General features: G+C 39.6%; 1 protein-coding gene across 1 annotated transcript in view; it reads right to left on the bottom strand.

Annotated features, from left to right (window-relative positions):
• The window catches only part of LOC140463722 (G-protein coupled receptor 26-like), a 33905-nt gene extending 15340 nt beyond the window's left edge, over positions 1-18565 (bottom strand). Inside the window, exons 1-2 of the mRNA XM_072558069.1 lie at positions 17500-18565; positions 10651-10764 (exon numbers count right to left, since the gene is read on the bottom strand). Of these exons, the coding sequence (XP_072414170.1) occupies positions 10651-10764; positions 17500-18167 (782 nt within the window). The 5' untranslated portion in view covers positions 18168-18565. The remainder of the gene's footprint in view (positions 1-10650; positions 10765-17499) is intronic.
• Positions 18566-19021: the final 456 nt, after the last annotated feature.

Here is a 19021-nt window from a genome sequence, read left to right as displayed (position 1 = left end):
TAATGGGAAGTTGTAGCAAGTATTTATATCAATGTAACATTATCAAATTAGAAGACAATTCTGGAAAACAGACAAGATACTATGATAATCTACTGTTTTCAAGAAGGTACTAAAGATGTATTGTTAAGTATGTAGGTGTCATCTATGGAGAACCTTTGGTTTTCTACTAGCATCTCTACCACAGTATCAAAAAGTATATGGCTCCAATCCAACAGGTGATAGCTGGAGATCTAAGTTCTGTGATGACATCTAGCAGAATAGCTAGGTGAACAACCCTTCTCCCCTGTGATTGTATGTGTTGTACTTGTCAATACATTCGTCTTGTTATACAGAATTAACCTTTGCACCTATTGATGTCAAGATGGCAATGGATGGGGTGTTTGTATCATAACCTGTCAAACTACAATTTTTTTCCACGACTTCAAGCTTTCTCCAAGCATGAAAGCATGACACTATTTGTTTTTTGGGTATCATTCAGTACATTTCCTAAATTTTTGTTTTGTTTCAATGCTTTCTTTTCATTATTTTTCTTTTTTTTTGCTATTTACAGAATTTACTTACCCGGACTTTACCTACTCTCAAACAATTTCCAGCTGAAATATGAACCAAACTGAACATCAAATGGTTCCACTACTATGTGGCTCTTTTTGAGTAACTTTAATGCTATGAATCGGCATTGAGTCATGTCTAAGGTATTACTTTTCAAATGCACATTATCAGAAAAAGCATGTCCATCAACTGGTGCATTTTGCAAAATATTTAGAATAAATGCTGTTTATTGTAATCAAAATATCATAATGACTGGTAGTTTCACTTTAACAGGAAAAATTTGCATAATGCCTGCCTTAGATTTAAGAAACTTCTCACGATAATCAAATTTTGATATAACTGAGACTTTCCTTTAATGGCAATTTACCAATAGCTTTGTTATAGAGTCATCGAGTCATAGAGATGTCCAGCATGGAAACAGACCCTTCAGTCCAACTCGTCCACACCGACCAGATATCCAAACCCAATCTAGTCCCACCTGCTAGCACCCGTTCCATATCCCTCAAAACTCTTCCTATTCATATACCCATACAAATGCCTCTTAAATGTTGCAATTGTACCAGCCTCCACCACATCCTCTGGCAGCTCATTCCATACACGTACCACCCTCTGCGTGAAAATGTTGCCCCTTAGGTCTCTTTTATATCTTTCTCCTCTCACCCTAAACCTATGCCCTCTAGTTCTGGATTCTCCAGCCCCAGGGAAAAGACATTGCCTATTTACCCCGTCCATGCCCCTCATAATTTTGTAAACCTCTATAAGGTCACCCCTCAGCCTCCGACACTCCAAGGAAAACAGCCGCAGCCTGTTCAGCCTCTCCCTTTCGCTCAGATCCTCCAACCCTGGCAACATCCTTGTAAATCTTTTCTGAACCCTTTCAAGTTTCACAACATCTTTCCGATAGGAAGGAGACCAGAATTGCACGCAAGATTCCAACAGTGGCCTAACCAATGTCCTGTACAGCCGCAACATGATGTCCCAACTCCTGTACTCAGTACTCTGACCAATAAAGGAAAGCATACCAAACACCTTCTTCATAATCCTATCTACCTGCAACTCCACTTTCAAGGAGCTATTAACCTGCACTCCAAGGTCTCTTTGTTCAGCAATACTCCCGTGGACATTACCATTAAGTGTATAAGTCCTGCTAAGATTTGCTTTCCCAAAATGCAGCACCTCGCATTTATCTGAATTAAACTCCATCTGCCACTTCTCAGCCCATTGGCCCATCTGGTCAAGATCCTGTTGTAATCTGAGGTAACACTGTCCACTACGCCTCCAATTTTGGTGTCATCTGCAAACTTACTAACTGTACCTCTTATGCTCGCATCCAAATCATTTATGTAAATGACAAAAGTTAGAGGGCCCAGCACTGATCCTTGTGGCACTACACTGGTCACAGGCCTCCAGTCAGAAAAACAACCCTCCACCACCACCCTCTGTCTTCTACCTTTGAGCCAGTTCTGTATCCAAATGGCTAGTTCTCCCTGTATTCCATGAGATTTAACTTTGCTAATCAGTCTCCCATGGGGAACCTTGTCGAACACCTTACTGAAGTTCATGTAGATCACATCTACTGCTCTACCCTCATCAATCTTATTTGTTACTTCTTCAAAAAACTCAATCAAGTTTGTGAGACATGATTTCCCACACACAAAGCCATGTTGACTATCCCAAATCAGTCCTTGCCTTTCCAAATACATGTTCGTCCTGTCCCTCAGGATTCCCTCCAACAACTTGCCCACCACCGAGGTCAGGCTCACTGGTCTATAGTTCCCTGGCTTGTCTTTACCACCCTTCTTAAACAGTGGCACCCTTCTTAAATGTTTGCCAACCTCCAGTCTTCTGGAACCTCACCTGTGACTATCAATGATACAAATATCTCAGCAAGAGACCCAGCAATCACTTCTCTAGCTTCCCACAGAGTTCTCGGGTACACCTGATCAGGTCCTGGGGATTTATCCACCTTTAACCATTTCAAGACATCCAGCACTTCCTCCTCTGTAATCTGGACATTTTGCAAGATGTCACCCTCTATTTCCCTACAGTCTATCTTCTATATCCTTTTCCACAGTAAATACTGATGCAAAATGCTGGTTTAGTATCTCCCCCATTTTCTGTGGCTCCACACAAAGGCCACCATGCTGATCTTTGAGGGGCCCTATTCTCTACCTAGTTATCTTTTTGTCCTTAATATATTTGTAAAAACTCTTTAGATTCTCCTTAATTCTATTTGCCAAAGCTATGTCATGTCCCTGTTTTGCCCTCCTGATTTTCCTCCTGAGTATACTCCTACTTTCTTTATACTCTTGTAAGGATTCACTCGATCTATCCTGTCAATACCAGACATATGCTTCCTTCTTTTTCTTAACCAAACCCTCAATGTCTTTAGTCATCCAGCATTCCCTATAGTTACCAGCCTTCCCTTTCACCCTGATTCTGGATTCTCTGGATTCTTGTTATCTCGTTTCTGAAGGCTTCCCATCTTCCATCCGTCCCTTTACCTGTGAACATCTGCCTCCAGTCAGCTTTTGAAAGTTCTTGCCTAATACCATCAAAATTGGCCTTTCTCCAATTTAGAACTTCAACTTTTAGATCTGGTCTATCCTTTTCCATCACAATTTAAAACGAATAGAATTATGGTCACTGGCCCCAAAGTGCTCCCCCACTGACACCTCAGTCACCTGCCCTGCCTTATTTCCCAAGAGTAGGTCAAGTTTTGCACCTTCTCTAGTAGGTACATCCACATACTGAATCAGAAAATTGTCTTGTACACACTTAAGAAATTCCTCTCCATCTAAACCTTTAACACTATGGCAGTCCCAGTCGATGTTTGGAAAGTTAAAATCCCCAACCATAACCACCCTATTATTCTTACAAATAGCTGAGATCTCCTTACAAGTTTGTTTCTCAATTTCCCTCTGACTATTAGGGTGTCTATAATACAATCCCAATAAGGTGATCATCCCTTTCTTATTTCTCAGTTCCACCCAAATAACTTCCCTGGATGTATTTCCAGGAATATCCTCCCTTAGCACAGCTGTAATGCTATCCCCGATCAAAAATGCCACTCCCCCTCCTCTTTTGCCTCCCTTTCTATCCTTCCTCTAGCTTTGTATCCTGGAATATTCAGCTGCCAGTCCTGCCCATCCCTGAGCCATGTTTCCGTAATTGCTATGATATCCCAGTCCCATGTTCCTAACCATGCCCTGAGTTCATCTGCCTTCCCTGTTAGGCCCCTTGCATTGAAATAAATGCAGTTTAATTTATTAGCCCTACCTTGTCCCTGCCTGCCCTGACTGTTTGACTCACTTCTGTTCTCAGCTGTACCCATCTCAGATCGATCTCTTTCCTCACTATCTCCCTGGGTCCCACCCCCCCCCCCCCCCCCCCACCTTACTAGTTTAAATCCTCCCAAGCAATTCTAGCAAATTTCCCTGCCAGTATATTAGTCCCCATCCAATTTCGGTTGCAATCCGTCCTTCTTGTACAGTTCACCTCTACCCCAAAAGAGATTCCAATGATCCAAAAATGTGAATCCTTCTTCCATATACCAGCTCCTCAACCATGCATTCATCTGCTCTTTCCTCCTATTCCTGCCCTCACTAGCTCATAGCACTGGGAATAATCCAGATATTACTACCCTTGAGGACCTCCTTTTTAAAATTCTACCTAACTCTCTGTACTCTCCCTTCAGAGTCTCAACCTTTCACCTTCCAATGTCGTTGGTTCCAATGTGGACAATGAACTCCTGCTGGCCCCTCTCCCCCATGAGAACATTCTGCACCCTCTCTGAGACATCCTTAATCCTGGCACCAGGGAAACAACACACTATTCTGCTTTTTCTCTGCTGGCCACAGAAACATCTGTCTGTACCTCGGACTACAGAATCCCCTAACACAATTGATCTCTTGGAAGCCGACGTACCCCTCGTTGCATTAGAGCCAGTCTCAATACCAGAAACTTGGCTGTTCGTGCTACATTCCCCTGAGAATCCATCACCCTCTACATTTTCCAAAACAGCATACCTGTTTGAAATGGGTATATCCACAAAAGACTCCTGCTTTCGCTGCCTACCTCTCTTACCCTTCCTGGAGTTAACCCATCTATGTGACTGTATCTGAGACTTTCCCCCTTTCTATAACTGCCATCCATCACATACTGTTGCTGTTGCAAATTCCTCATCGCTTCTATCTGTCTCTCCAACCGATCCACTCGATCTGATAAGATTTGCATCCAATAGCATTTATGACAGCTATAATCCGCAGTAACCCTTAAACTCTCTTTAAACTCCCACATCTGACAAGAAGTACATATCACTGCAAAGGCCATTTTTGCTCCTTCACAATCTACAGATCCAGAAAATAACACCGTCTTATTCCTCTACAAACACTGCCCCAGGTTAAATTAATAGTTATGGCTTACATTTTAAGTTTAATCAAGAGACTTAGCTCCAAAAACATATAATCAAGAAAGAATCCACTGTACCCACTACTGCAGCCTTTCTCTTGGACAGACTTAAAACAACAAGTAACTTATCTGATTCTGTGCTGTGAACTTCGCCCAACAGTTCCTCCAAGATTAGTTGTGAATATTGGCTAAAATGTTTGGTCACAGTTTGGATGAAAGAAATATCTCAAAAATGTAGTATGCTGAGCTAGTCAATCTTAAGTTGCGTCAGAAAAAAAGTTTATTCTTCCCCAGGTATCATCCTCAGAGACTGAGGGATACTGAGCCATGAATTTTGCAGTGCTTACATGAATGGGGCAGGAAAAGCAGCCAGGGCCCAAATTTACCTAAGCTTGAACAAAGTTTAAAACATGCAATTGTTGCAATTCGTAACCACACATAAGCCATCTAGACAACTAAGCTAGATGGTCGCCTATGTAAAAAACGGAATTAATTCCAGATAAAATGATAGAAATGTTTGTTATAAACATTAGGGATAATTGTCATCTCAACCAAAAATAGAGTTAGGGCAATTGTGTGAACATGATGTTTCATGCATGAGTATCAGTGGATGAACTTCAACAAGCTTAACATGCTGCTCGCTCTTTACTCATGAATACATGGGTGCGTTCAATCAAATGTTGCACAGAATGTAGAAAATATCAGCTCTTAAAAGGCCATTGCTTCATTTGTTTGCTATTGTCTTGTTAACAGGAACAGAAGGTTGTCAAAAGGAAAGTGATCAAAACTGTCACTTTTGATAATGAAATATAAGGTGGTCTCTGGGAAGACGAAAATGGTGATGCGTTGGAGAGAGGAAAGCTTTCCTATGCACATCAATAAGTAGCATGCATCACAAGAGCAGGTGTTTTAAAACTAAGATTGTCCACAATTTGATAATGGAAATTAAGTTTGCACCCACTGTGTTCATGTCACAGGTTCTCTGCTACAAACATAACACAGCATTAGTTCTGGAGCAGAAGAAGCACTGATGTAACATAACACATCTTACCCACCTTTCCATAATGTTTCAACTTGGTCTGTGTGACTTCAAGCCACTTGAAACTGCTTGTACATTTTGCAATCAAGTATCACTACAAGGTAAAATGTAAGATTGCGCCTTGAACAAATATCGAATGTGTACTGTATATTATCTGTTATTACATGGAAAGGTAATATACAATCAGAAAGGAAGAAAATGGACTGGTGGAAATCCTATAAACTTCCTTTATTTTGAACCATTATGTGGAGACAGACTTTAAATTAATGGAAATGGCACAAGCTAATTCTATGACCAGGTAGAAACCCAACAAATTCATTCAGTAACAGCTGCCCATCTGCAGCATGACCTTCAATATCAACACTGTTGCTGTGCACAGAATTATATCAAGTACCAATCATGTCAAGTCAGGCTTCTCTTTTCATGTAGGGAGTGACACCAAAGATGAACATAAGATAAACCCATAAAACGTCCTACCATGCAGGAATAAAATCAATGCATTGGAAAATAGAGGATCGAAAGAGAGTGTTTAAAAGCATAAAGCACAACAGAGGAGTAATTTCAATGGGCAGATGAGCAATAGCAAAGTTGTTAAAAGGCCAGGCCGGTCTTCATTGTACAAGACTTTACTTCAGCAGTGCTGTCTTCCAAGTCTGTCAAAGTCAGAATCTTTGTATTATTGAGGCATTCTTGTAAGTTCCTTTTTAATTGGTAGAGAAACAAAGATTTATGATCTGTATTAATGACCACTTTCAAACAACAAATATAATCTGAAAAACTCTTATAAACCCACCTGACTGAGACAGCCTCCTTCTCAAATGCCACATATCATGTTTCTGTATCAGATCATGCTCATGGAGCAAAATAGACTGACTTGTGACACCCATCAGCTACTCATGGAACAGAATTGCTCTGAAACATACAGCTGAACCATCAGCAGCTATTATTGATGTAAATAAAGGATTACAATGCAGTAAGACATCTGTAAGTATCAATATTTTCTTAATCTTCAATGAGGATTCCAACAATAACTTTGTGTCCTCCTGATGAGTTGGCTCAAGGGTTGCTAGGAAGGCAGCAGTTTTGCAAATTGATTCACCACAGCCAAGATTCCATGAAGATCCTGGACTGACTCTGAAGTGGCAAACTCTGTAATGGCTTTAATCATCAGAGGATTTGCCATTCACTTCTGAAGAGTCTCAAAAAGTGTTGGATTATTTGGAGAATTTACACTTATCATTAAGTGTGAGACCTTCTTCAAGTAGATGCTTTAACACTGAATGTACTTTGATCTTGTTCTTCAACCAATGCCTCATGTGCGTCATCCAATTAACATATGACTCCATGAAAATCTTTAAAATGGTTTATATAGTTTGTTGGAAAATCTCTGAAGCAGATGTAATTCTAAACCAGTCATCCATTAAAACAGTATCTTACTAAGTGAGCGATCTATGTGGTCAGCAATCTTAATTGATCATCAATGGCTTTGTCAGAATCCATTATCTGCATCAAATTTCATGAATACTCTGCTTTTGTATAATTTAGGTTGTCAACAACAGACAGAAGGTGAATTTCCTTGCTGCTGCATTGTTGAGTCATGCAAGTTCAACAAAAATTGGAAAAGCACCATTCGGCTTGGGTACAGTAACTATGCCCAAAAATCCACTCTGTTGATTTTGTAGCTAAGAAAATATTGTCCATTCATGTAATTTTGACGAGTTAGTTCTCAACTTGTTTCATCGAGATCAAAAGTTACATGACACCAGGTTATAGCCCAACAGGCTTATTTGAAATGTCAAGCTTTTAAAGGGCAGCCCCTTCCTCCTTCACCTGATGAAGGGGCTGCACTCTGAAAGCTTGTGATTTCACATAAACTGTTGGACTATAACCTAGCGTTGTGTGACTTTTGACCTTGTCCGCCTCAGTCCAACAATGGCACCTCCACATCATGTTTCATTAAGGGATGCAGTAACTTCTGGGATATATAAAGATTTAAGGGTGTCATATCTGCCTTCAGCATAATGCTGCATTCAATTCTGGACTTTCTGAAACCTTTGAACAAATATGGAATTGAGTCAAGATGTTCAATCAGGTGATACAATCATGATAGTCTGACCAGCCTCCTTCTTTGATGTAACAGCACTGTGATTCTCAGCATTGTAGGGTTACTCCAAATGAAGCAGTTATCAGTAATGTGCTGGGTTAAAAAGTATCTGCAGTGGGACTTTGTTTTGCAATAGTAAGTAAAGCATAAAACTAAATATGTGTACTGAATAAAATTGAAACATTATGAATAATGATTCTCACTTTAAAAATCAAAGTGCTGAAGACCAGTATGAGATATTTCAGTGACATGGATTTTAAACAGACAATCAGAGGTGAGAGAGTGAAACACTGAAATATATGACAGAGTTTGGTGCAGGATAAACTTACATGAAGACCACTGCATTTAAGGATTTAAAGATATTTTTACATGCAACACGTGAGCTCTCTAAAAGACTCAACAATATAGACAGTCAGCCTGGTGTTTGGTGAATTGGATGTTCAAACCTACTCATCTGATAAAGTGAAGTGTGCTTACAAAATATGCTTCAGAGAAATAATTCTCACACGTGAAAAGTATGAATTAATACCGTTAGGTGCAATTGTGAACTATTGCGACCGTGGAAGCTAACAAATTTTACACTCCAATGTGACAGATCCTGAATTAAATATTTTCTAAAAAAAAAACAAACCAATGTATTGTTCATCAACAGCTAACTCAGTTGCTGATGTATTTCGAAGTTTACACAACATTCATGGTAATCTCTAATATTACTGTTTTAAAGAACATAAGGAAAACACAATCTGAGTCTGCAAGAGGAGCTTGCCATTAGTGTGACAAAATCAGTGATGAGAGCCAGCAAGCCAGGACCTGTTAAGAGTGCTCAAATCATTGGCAGCAAAATAAAGCAGGTTTTCAATTCATATTTGACCTTGTCTCAACAAAACATCAATCAGTTGACCTCTCAGGAGATTGCCAGGTGATGTGGTTACTTCATCACGTGAAGTATGAGAGCATCCAATTCATTAAACACGTGGGGTTTTTTTTGTTGCAGCCTCTGGCCACACTATTATAGAGCTCAAGAATCAGTGGAAACATCTGTTTGTAAGAGATTAAGGCATCTATCTGTGGGGAAAGCAGCAGTGCTGAACCCAAAAGAATTTGTACAGTAAGCTTAGCATTTGTAAGACAGGGCTGTACGGTAAAGCACTCCTTATCAGGCAAGACAGCTGCAGTGCTGTTAAGATCCTAGTATTTGATAATAATTCTGCCTGTTGCATAAGTTTATTGAATCTTTGTTTTGATTCTTCTATCAAGCACCATAAATTGTTGCTGTCACAGATAATCCTAATCTCTAGGTTCTCTTAAAATAAAGATAGTATGGATAATAGCATTAAACTGAAGGCAAAGGAATTAGAAATTCTCCTGCATTATTCTGATCATGATTATGTATAATTGAAAATAGAGAATAGAATTCTGATCTGTGTCAAATTGAACATAAGGGCCTGAATGACTATCTGGTAAAGTCAACAAACCCTCTGGACTTTTTTAAGATCAACAGACATGCAGAATTTAGCTTCTCTTTTTCAATTTGATGCAAGTCAGGGTGAAAGTGATCACATTATTGCCTCTGTTGAATAAGACATTTTATGAACTCCTTAACATTTCTATAGGTAGCAAACTAGCTTCTATTGATGAGGTTATAAGTGCTACCCTGGAAGGAGCCACTGTAAAAGAAAAGTGCTGAGTTGCCTTTGGCAGCCACTGACATGATGCCTGAGACATTTATGAGCATGATGGCTCTGTGCTGCCCTCATATTACACTGTATTAGGAACAGCTTTGCCACCAGGTATGTTGTTTACTAGCAGAATCTAATATTCTGCTACCTGGCACCATTGGTGGCCCTCTCTAATCCTGCTGATCCTCTTCTGCCAATAGCATTAACAGTACAGCTCAAAAACCAATATTTAAAGGATGTAAAAAAGTGTATTTTGCTGTTTAAATATGACACAGTTCAACTATTGAAACCAGTAAACCAAAAAATACCTTCTGCATGTGCAACATAGTAGTCCACTGCCTGGGCAATAAATCAGCTTTGGAGAACTTCCCACACAATTGTTTATTTACGTTGCCAGTAATAATCTAATCAACATCGTCAGTGCAGCAGTCCTGATAATCCACTTACTCTGAATTGTTAACACGTGAAAATGTGTAGGAGCCTTATGCTACTGAAATTACTTCCCTGTTACCCACAAATAGTCGAGATATTATTTTGAATGCTGACACTAGTTAATAGGCTTATATTACTTGTAGTGCCATTGTCTTTTAAAGTCATCTTGCACAATATCTCAAAGTTCAGTTCAAATTCTGATATTTCAAGTCAATGCATTATGACAAATTCATGCTTATTCCTCAAACAGTTTAAGCTAATCTATAAAAATAACAACTTAACATGTGTGAATAAATAACAAAACAAAGTTTATAGAAAATGTTAGGTTCAACTTATCCAGCTTCATAAGTATTGCTTTCTGTGAATCATTTAAATCTATCAGTTGATCAATGTGCTGCAGAACTTGCTATGGCATAAGACTACATTACTATACACACCTCGTAATGACATAAGGTGCAAAGCAGAGTATAAAGGTACCGATGAAAGTACTGATCTTCTTTGTTGCTCTCTGTCTTCGCCGTTTCTGTTCTTCCAGGCAGCGTTGTCTTACACTGCAAAGAAATACAGATAAGCAACTATATATAATATTCCATGATGTCAGAAACATTTGCTACTAAGAATCACAAAAGAATCACCCCAAAGCATGTCCATTATCGACTAGGCTCAAGTCAGGACAGGACATCAGATGCCTGGAGACACCATCACTTGCAAGTTCTTCAGCTAGCCACATACAAACCTGCTTTGTAACTATACCTTCACTGTTGAAAAATGGTGGGCGTGATTCCAACTATATATAGCCTACATCACTCGTTCCATCCAAATTAAGTTTGACTATGACAAGAGGAAAATAAATTGTGCTGTAGCACATGCTTGCGTCAGTTCCAGGTTTTCACTAGTGAGGCTATTTACGGATTCATGTGTTTAAAGAATTTTTGTTTTCATATGCTATGCTTGCAAAAATGAATCATGTCCTGGATGAAGTGTGATTTGACTTTAAACAATACTTTCACTCTGTCCATTTTAGTGCATAATGAGAATCCAACCTGTTGCAAATTACGCTGCATTCAGCCCTTCATATGTCCCAAGATAGAGCAATCTTGAAATTTGACTATTCCAAAGCTCTCCTGCCTGACCTCCTACATTATACTCTCTGTAACTCTGAGCTCATTTCAGTCTCTGTTCCCTGTATTCTAATATGCCATTCTAATATTGAGTTCTCACTGATCTACATTGGCTCATAGTCCTGAGATGGCTTAACTTTAAAATTCTCACTTTTGTTTTCAAATTGCTCCGTAATTACATCCCTATCTCTCTCAGTGCCCTACAATCCTCCAGTTCTAGCCTCTTCCCTATAAAAGATTGCATTCACTCCACAACTGATCGTCATGCCTTTGGCTGGTTAAGAACAAAGAACAAAGAACAATACAGCACATGAACAGGCCCTTCAGTCCTCCAAGCCTGTGCTGACACATGTTGCCCTTCCATACTAAAACTGTCTTCACTTACAGGATATATATCCCTCTATTCTTTTCCCATTCATGTATTTGTCCAGGTGTTTCTGAATGCTGCTATTATGTCTGCCTTCACCACCTCTGTCAACACATTCCAGGCATTCACCTACCTTTGTGTGAAAAATGGGCCTTGCACATCGCTTTTATACCCCCCACACCCACACCTTGAACTTGTGTCACCTAGTAATTGACCCCTCCAACCTATCCATGCCACTCTATCCATGCCATTCATAATCTTATAAACTTCTATTAGATCATCCCTCAACCTCTTGTGTTCCAATGAAAACAAACCCAGTCTGTCAACCTTTCTTCATGGCTAAAATCCTCCATACCAGGCAGCATCCTGGTAAACCTTTTCTGTACCTTCTCCAAAGCATCCACATTCTTCAGGTAGTGTGTTGACCAGGACTGCATGCAACATTCCAAGCGTGGCTTAACTAAAGTTCTATAAAAGCTCAGCATAATTTTCCTATCCTTCTACTCAATGCCCCTTCCAATAAAGGCAAGCATGCCATAGGCCTTTTTAATTACCGTATCTATCTGCATTGCCACCTTCGGTGATCTGTGGACCTGCGCAAGTAGATCCCTTTCTACATCAACCTTCCTCATGGTTCTACCGTTCACTGTATAATTTCCACCTGTATTTGACCTTCCAAATGCATCACTTCACATTTGTCGTGGTTAGCTTACAGGAACTTTTGTAAACCTTTCTGCATCTCAGATTCTCTCACCTCTTTTATGACATTCCTTAAAACCTAACTCTGTGACCAAACTTTTGCTGACCTATTATGACACTGACTTATGTGGCTTGTTATAATTTGTGTCTTGTTAACACTGCAATGAAGCACCATGAGATGTTTTTCTAAGATAAAAGCACTGTATGATTCCAGTTGTTGTTCATATCTTTTTCTTTGATTATTGAAAACTTGCATGAAACTCACAGGTACAGGACGTATGCCTTTATTCTGAATGGATAATGTGGTTCAATTATGACATGATGAAAATGGGTTGTTGCATAAAAACAGATATTCCAATTGCCAAAAGAGAACTCAAACAGGGGTTGGACATGAAATGGTTCAAGGAAAGCATTTCTCTTCCCTAAGGTTTGAGGTCAAAACATTTTATTAAATAGTATATTTTATGAAGTGACTAACCATGGATTTTATTTGTTAGTATAGCAGGCATTCCTTATAAACATCGATCACAACATAAATTGGAATGGTAACAATACAACCATTGGTCTGTCATACTCATGCTGACTTCATCTAAGAAGAATTCACCAGCTCTGCAAATTATTTCTCTTCAGAAGAGGTCTGAAGGCCTTGCTGAAACTACCTTTACTATAGTCAAAGGCAGTACATTCCAAGTCCTAAAATGTTTCCCCCTTTTCGTTGTCGCTTCTTTTGTCAATCACCTTAAACCAGTGATCTCTGCTCTCAATCCTTCTACCAATGGAAACAGTTTCTGTACATTTTCTCTGTCCAGATTGCTCATGATTTTGAAGATTTGTATCAAATCTCCTCTTACTGTTCTCTTATCTTGGGAAAAGAGCTCCAGCCTCTCCAGTCCACACGTAACTATTCATTGTGCAGACCTTTCTTTTGAATTTTTTTTTGTACTCTCTGATGTATTGACAGCTTTCTCTACCTAAGAAAGGATGGGCTTGCCATAAAGGGAATGCAGTAGAGGTACAGTAGACTGATACAGGGATGGCAGGACTGTCCTATGAGAAGGGATTTGTTTAACTGGGCGTATGTACACTAGAGTTTAGAAGGATGATGGGGAAATCTGATTGAAACATATAAAATTCCAATAGGGCTGGATGCAGAGAGGATGTTTACCCTGACTGGGGAGGCTAATACTAGGAGTCACAATCTCAGGATACAGGGTAAACTAATTGGGACTGAGATTGGGAAAACTGTCTTTGCTGAAAGGATAATGAGCATATGGAATTCCCTATGACAAAATGCTATGGAAGCCAAGTCATTAAATATATTCAAGAAAAACATTGATATATTTTTAGATTTTAAAGACATCAAGGGATATAGAGAGAAACAAGGAATGGGGCACTGAGATAGAATCTCATTCACAGTCATATTGAATGGCAGAGCAGGCTCAAAGGATCAAATGGCCTAATCTTGCTACTAGTTTTTATGTTTCCTAAAATATGTTCAACACAGTTGGCTGCAGTGCTCTAGTTGAGACTGAAACAACATTTTAACTGCTTTATCATAATTAACTTGCTTTCATGCTCTATTCATATCTTTATGAAACTCATGATCTCATTGGCCTTATTATTTGCTTTCTCAATTGTCCATGCTGCCTTCAGTGACTTTTGTGCATATGTCCACAAGTTCCTCTTTTCTTGTGTCTTCTTAAAATGATACCCTGTGTTTCATGTTGCATTTCTTCAATCTTGCTGCCAAAGTTAATAGTTTCGTATTTACCTGTGTTATATTTAATCCATTTCATGCCCACCAATTTCACCAAGCTTTGAAATTTTATGACCATTCCCTCACAGTGCACAACACTTCAAATTTTATGTCATCCACAAATTTTGACAATAAGCGTTCCTCCAGTCCAAACTACTAATAGTCACCAGTACTGCCAATTATTAAGCTTTGTATCTATGTTGTTACTGTCTTTTTTATTACATGAATGCTAATTTTGTGAAAAACTGTATTATGTAATGCATTATCAAATGCCTTTTGTAAGTCCATGTATACCATATCAATTGCATTACTTCAACCACCCTTTCTGTCACCTCATCAAAAAAAAACCTAATGCAAGTTCAATAGACATTATGTGCCCATAACAAATTACTGCCAGCTTTCCTTAACAAATGTTCATTTGCCCAACTGACTTGTAAATTTTGTTCTGAATTATCTTTTCTAAAAGTTTCCCCATCAGCAAACTTAAACTGATGGATTGTGGCTTTGTTTATCCTTACAGTTCTTTTTGATCAATGGTACAGTATTTGCAATTCTAGTCTTCTGGCACCAACTTGTATCTAAAATTTATTAGAAAATAAGTCATAATTTGCATATTCTGTCAGAATCCTTGGATGCATCTCATTTTATCCTGGAGATTTATCATCTTTAAGCAGTATAATTAAGACCTTCTGTTTGATTTTGCCGATAAAGTGCCTCAACTACTTTTCTTTTGCTGTGACTTGCTCTGTATGTTCTTCAATAGGAAAGACAGATGCAACGTGTTTTTTTTAGTAATTCATCCTTGCTGTTGTGTTCATGTGGAAATCCTTTTTTTTAGGCCTACAATTACCATATTCCTCTATTTTCCACCTTTTTATCACCTATATGCCTACAGGAGACTTTTATATTCTCGTTCACATTCGTTGTTAGTCTCTCCCCATAGGCTCCCTTCGCTTTTATTTTTTTACTTTGCCAATAACTCTGCCATATTGAGACTGGCTCCCAATTGTTTTAACCATCCGACAGTTAGCATTTTATTTCTGCTTCATATTCTTTGACTGGGCCAGAATTATCTCTTATTTAAAAGGCTGCCCATGTGCCAATCGTTGGTTGCAATTTATCTGGGACAGATCTATTGCTACCTCATTGCAGTTGGTTTTCTCCTATTTATTTCTTCTCACTTTAGATCTTTCCTTGAACTTTCTCATTGTCTGCTTAAAGCTTATAACATAAACATCATTATCCTTATGTTTTACCCTACTGACACTGAGTCCACTTGGCCCACCTTATTCCTAAGAATTGGGTTGAATAATACTTCCACTGGAGTTACACCTCTGCATAAAATTCCACTGAATATACTCTAGGAATTCTTGGTCCTTATACTCCCAGTATTCCAATGCACATTTGGTTAATTAAAGTCCCCAATTATAAATACTCTATAAATACTGCATCACTCTGTAATGTATTTGAAGATGTGTTTCACTCTAGCTGATGTTCTATAGAGCATGCCTGGCAATGCTATGATATATCTATTGTTCCTTTATTCCAACAAATCAATGTTGTCCTTGAACCATGAGGGATATTCTCTTCAGTGCTCCCTTACTTAATCAATACTGTCAACTCTCCTTCATTCTCCCTCTTTTCTGATCATGTGGGTCTCTGAAAGATTTAGTACTCAGTCCTACCCTTCCTTGAGCCAACTCTCCACTATCGCTTTGTTAAAGAGAGTTCTGGACCCTATTAAAACTTTGACTTAATCTCAAAATTATGTTTAAACCGGAATCCATTGTCCACATTTTTGATCTGGGAGCTTAAGAAGGAAAATGTATTCTTTCAAAGGCAACTTCAGAAACTTAAGGAACAAGTTCAAAGACCAGTACTTCAGTGTTTCAATATAAATATAAATTTGATACACGTGATGATGTACTGCGACTTAATAACATTTTATCTCAAGGTAAAATGTTGTGAGTTTGAAGCTGAGATGTCAATTATGATTGTTGGTTTTTCTTAATTTGAGCATTTTCATTTAATGAGAAGACAAAATTTGGTGTCTTTAACAGAGATAAAATCTTTTTTAATAATGGAGCAAGAAAAAGGGGAAATAATAGTCAAATAAGCCCAGACTCTTAACGATTTGCTGAAAAAGAGTCGTATCACTATTAGAAAAGTAATAATGTCATAATCATTACTTGACTGTTTGGAGGCCGAATAAATCCAGGGAAATTAAAAGAGAAAATGGTGGTAAATCACATCAGAGAGATTTCGAAACAAAAAACAGATTCGTCGAATGCTTGAGATTACGTAAAAAAAAGGCGAATTTGTCGGCGCATCTTTATCATCAGAATTGTGGTAGTCTAATATCGCCGCGTGGTGTTTTGTCTTTTGGTTGTTTTGGTAAGTGTGATCAGGTGAGGTCGCATCGGGGAACATGATTTGCAGAACAATGTCCCGCAATCCACTCTGCTGAAGTCACCCAGCTCCAACTCTTGGATCTGACATTCCGTGGGGACTCTACTCAGTCCAGCAATTTCGAAATAACAAATCTTCCGAAACATGGTCATTACAAATGTTACTGTTATTTGAAATGTTCGGGGATACAGTCAGGAACACATCACTTGTTGTATCAAGGTTTCTCATTCTGCAGCAAGTATTTTTTATACAATTGATACAGTCCGTTTATATTGGGATTTTAAGAAGCTAGGCTGTTAGAAATCATTCCTTTTGCTATGCTTTGAAGTTTGTTGCAAAGTACCTACTGTTAGAATGTACAGTATTTTATTTTTATCATCTGACAATGTTAGGAGCGGGGGCTGCCTGAATACGTCAGCTGACGCATAGATCTCCTGCAGAACTAGCACAGCACACACAGGGCTAAGACTTCATTTTCATTAACTTTCTCGAATGCACCCGTCATTTCCAGGTGAATAGTCAGGACAAAAACAAACCGTGATGGAGGAATGTGTCCTCAAAAGTACAAACATGCGGGAAGAAAGGGAATCTCTGCGGCAATTAAAAGTGATCTCGGAACGTAGATAGCCTAAAATGCGTACATGATGATAAACTACTACAACACCTTAGTCATAGACCTGTACACATAGCAGATTAGGGCATCCAGATATGCTATTTGGCAAATATGTGTGTATATATGTGTGTGTGTGAGAGAGACTGTGTGTGTGTGTGAGAGAGAGAGTGAGTATGTGTGAGTGTGAGAGAGAGTGTGTCGATGCTTAGAGAGAGGATCACTGAAAAAAAACTCTAAAATATATTCATGCATATGCATTTCTTTATTCAAAAAGAGAGCAGTAAATTCTGCCGGAACTGAAGCACGGTCTGGGTTGCCTACCTTGGATGAATGTCCACCAGTAACACTAGCGTTTGCATGGTGATTACATCTATCCGCTTGCAGTGAAATCGCGCCACTTTCAGCACTTTCAGATAGGTGAAACATAGCACTATTAACGAAAGGAGAAAACTGAGGGCGTGAAAAACTACCGTAAAAACCACAAATTGGGTCTGATCGTCAGTTCGGGTCTGGCAGAGAGTGCAGGAGGCGTATAGGTGGCTGTATCCGACCCAGGATAAACAGATTGCCACAATAGGAAAGGACAGAGAGTGAAACCACGTGTAACCCAGCATGATGGCAGCGTCCTTGTAACGCATCTTGGAATTGTAACTTAAAGGGAAAACCACCGCAATCCATCGATCAGTACTGAGAGCAGCCATGCTTAGCATGGAGTTGGTTACCAGAAAAGTCTCCAAAAAGCCTACCAGTCGGCAGACGGAGTCAGCTCCCGGCTGCTCCTTATTGATGATCCCCACTAAAGTCAACGGCATGTTCAGCACAGTCGTCAACAAGTTACTGAGAGTCAAATTAATGATGAACATCCCAGGGACCTGTTTCCGGATTTCAGCACTGGACAGAAAGCAGATCAGCACCAGGACATTGGACAGCAACGACACGACCATCAGAATTCCCAGGAAGAGCGATAGGATCACCTCCGCTGTGTCCATGGTGTTCGCCGCTCAATGTCCCTTGCAGCCGCTTCTGTCATTCCCAAATCCCAGACAATACATTTTCCTGCAGCTTTGTGCTCGCTCCCCACCTCAGTCAGTCCGCTGTGATTTTGCAGGCGAGTTGCAGTGGCTCCGTGCACGTCACTGGCTCGCAGGAACTCACCGGGCACCGGGGAAGTCCATCTCACGGAGCCTCTGGGATGCTCCACGCGGGGCTGAACTCCTGCTCGCTTTGCCCTTGCGAAGAGTTCGCGGGCTCTCCCGTCAGCCCAGCCACAAGTGATCACTGGTTCTTAGAAAAGAGCCGCCCTGACAGTTTAGCTCGTTATTATTGGCACACTCACTTCAGTCCCTGCGCTGCTTTGAGTGGGGGGAAGATTTATTGAGTCTACCTGTCACATGCACGTCTGAGTCACTGAACAACTGTGGTCAAAAGTGCCCACCAAGTACACTCGAACTGAAGCTGTTCCTAATATAGAGCAAGATAACAGTCACAATATCGATAGGCGCAGTGAGTCGATGGTTGTTACCAGAATATCTGATCCCTGGTAAAAACTTACCTTGCTGTCATTAACTATAGGATTAAACGGATTGCTATACGGTAATCGTTACAATCGAATAATCAGGGACCAACTCGTTACCATGGTATATTTAATCAATCAATAAGTCCGCTTCTCAGTTAATTGAGCAAGAAATAATCCTGTTAAAAAAACAAGCTTTGTGAGAAATCTCAAAGATGTCAGCAGGAAAACCCTTCGTTCTGAGAGTTGTTCTTCTCAGGTTGACAGCCACTGAGTCATGCCACCCAACCCTGGCGATAGTTTACACCACACGGACAAGTTGGCACTAGT

The sequence above is a fragment of the Chiloscyllium punctatum genome, chromosome 38 (assembly GCF_047496795.1).
Source record: "Chiloscyllium punctatum isolate Juve2018m chromosome 38, sChiPun1.3, whole genome shotgun sequence".
In the NCBI taxonomy this organism is placed as follows: Eukaryota; Metazoa; Chordata; class Chondrichthyes; order Orectolobiformes; family Hemiscylliidae; genus Chiloscyllium; species Chiloscyllium punctatum.
The sequence above is the reverse complement of the archived record's forward strand: the minus strand, read 5'-3'. Positions and strand labels throughout refer to the sequence as shown.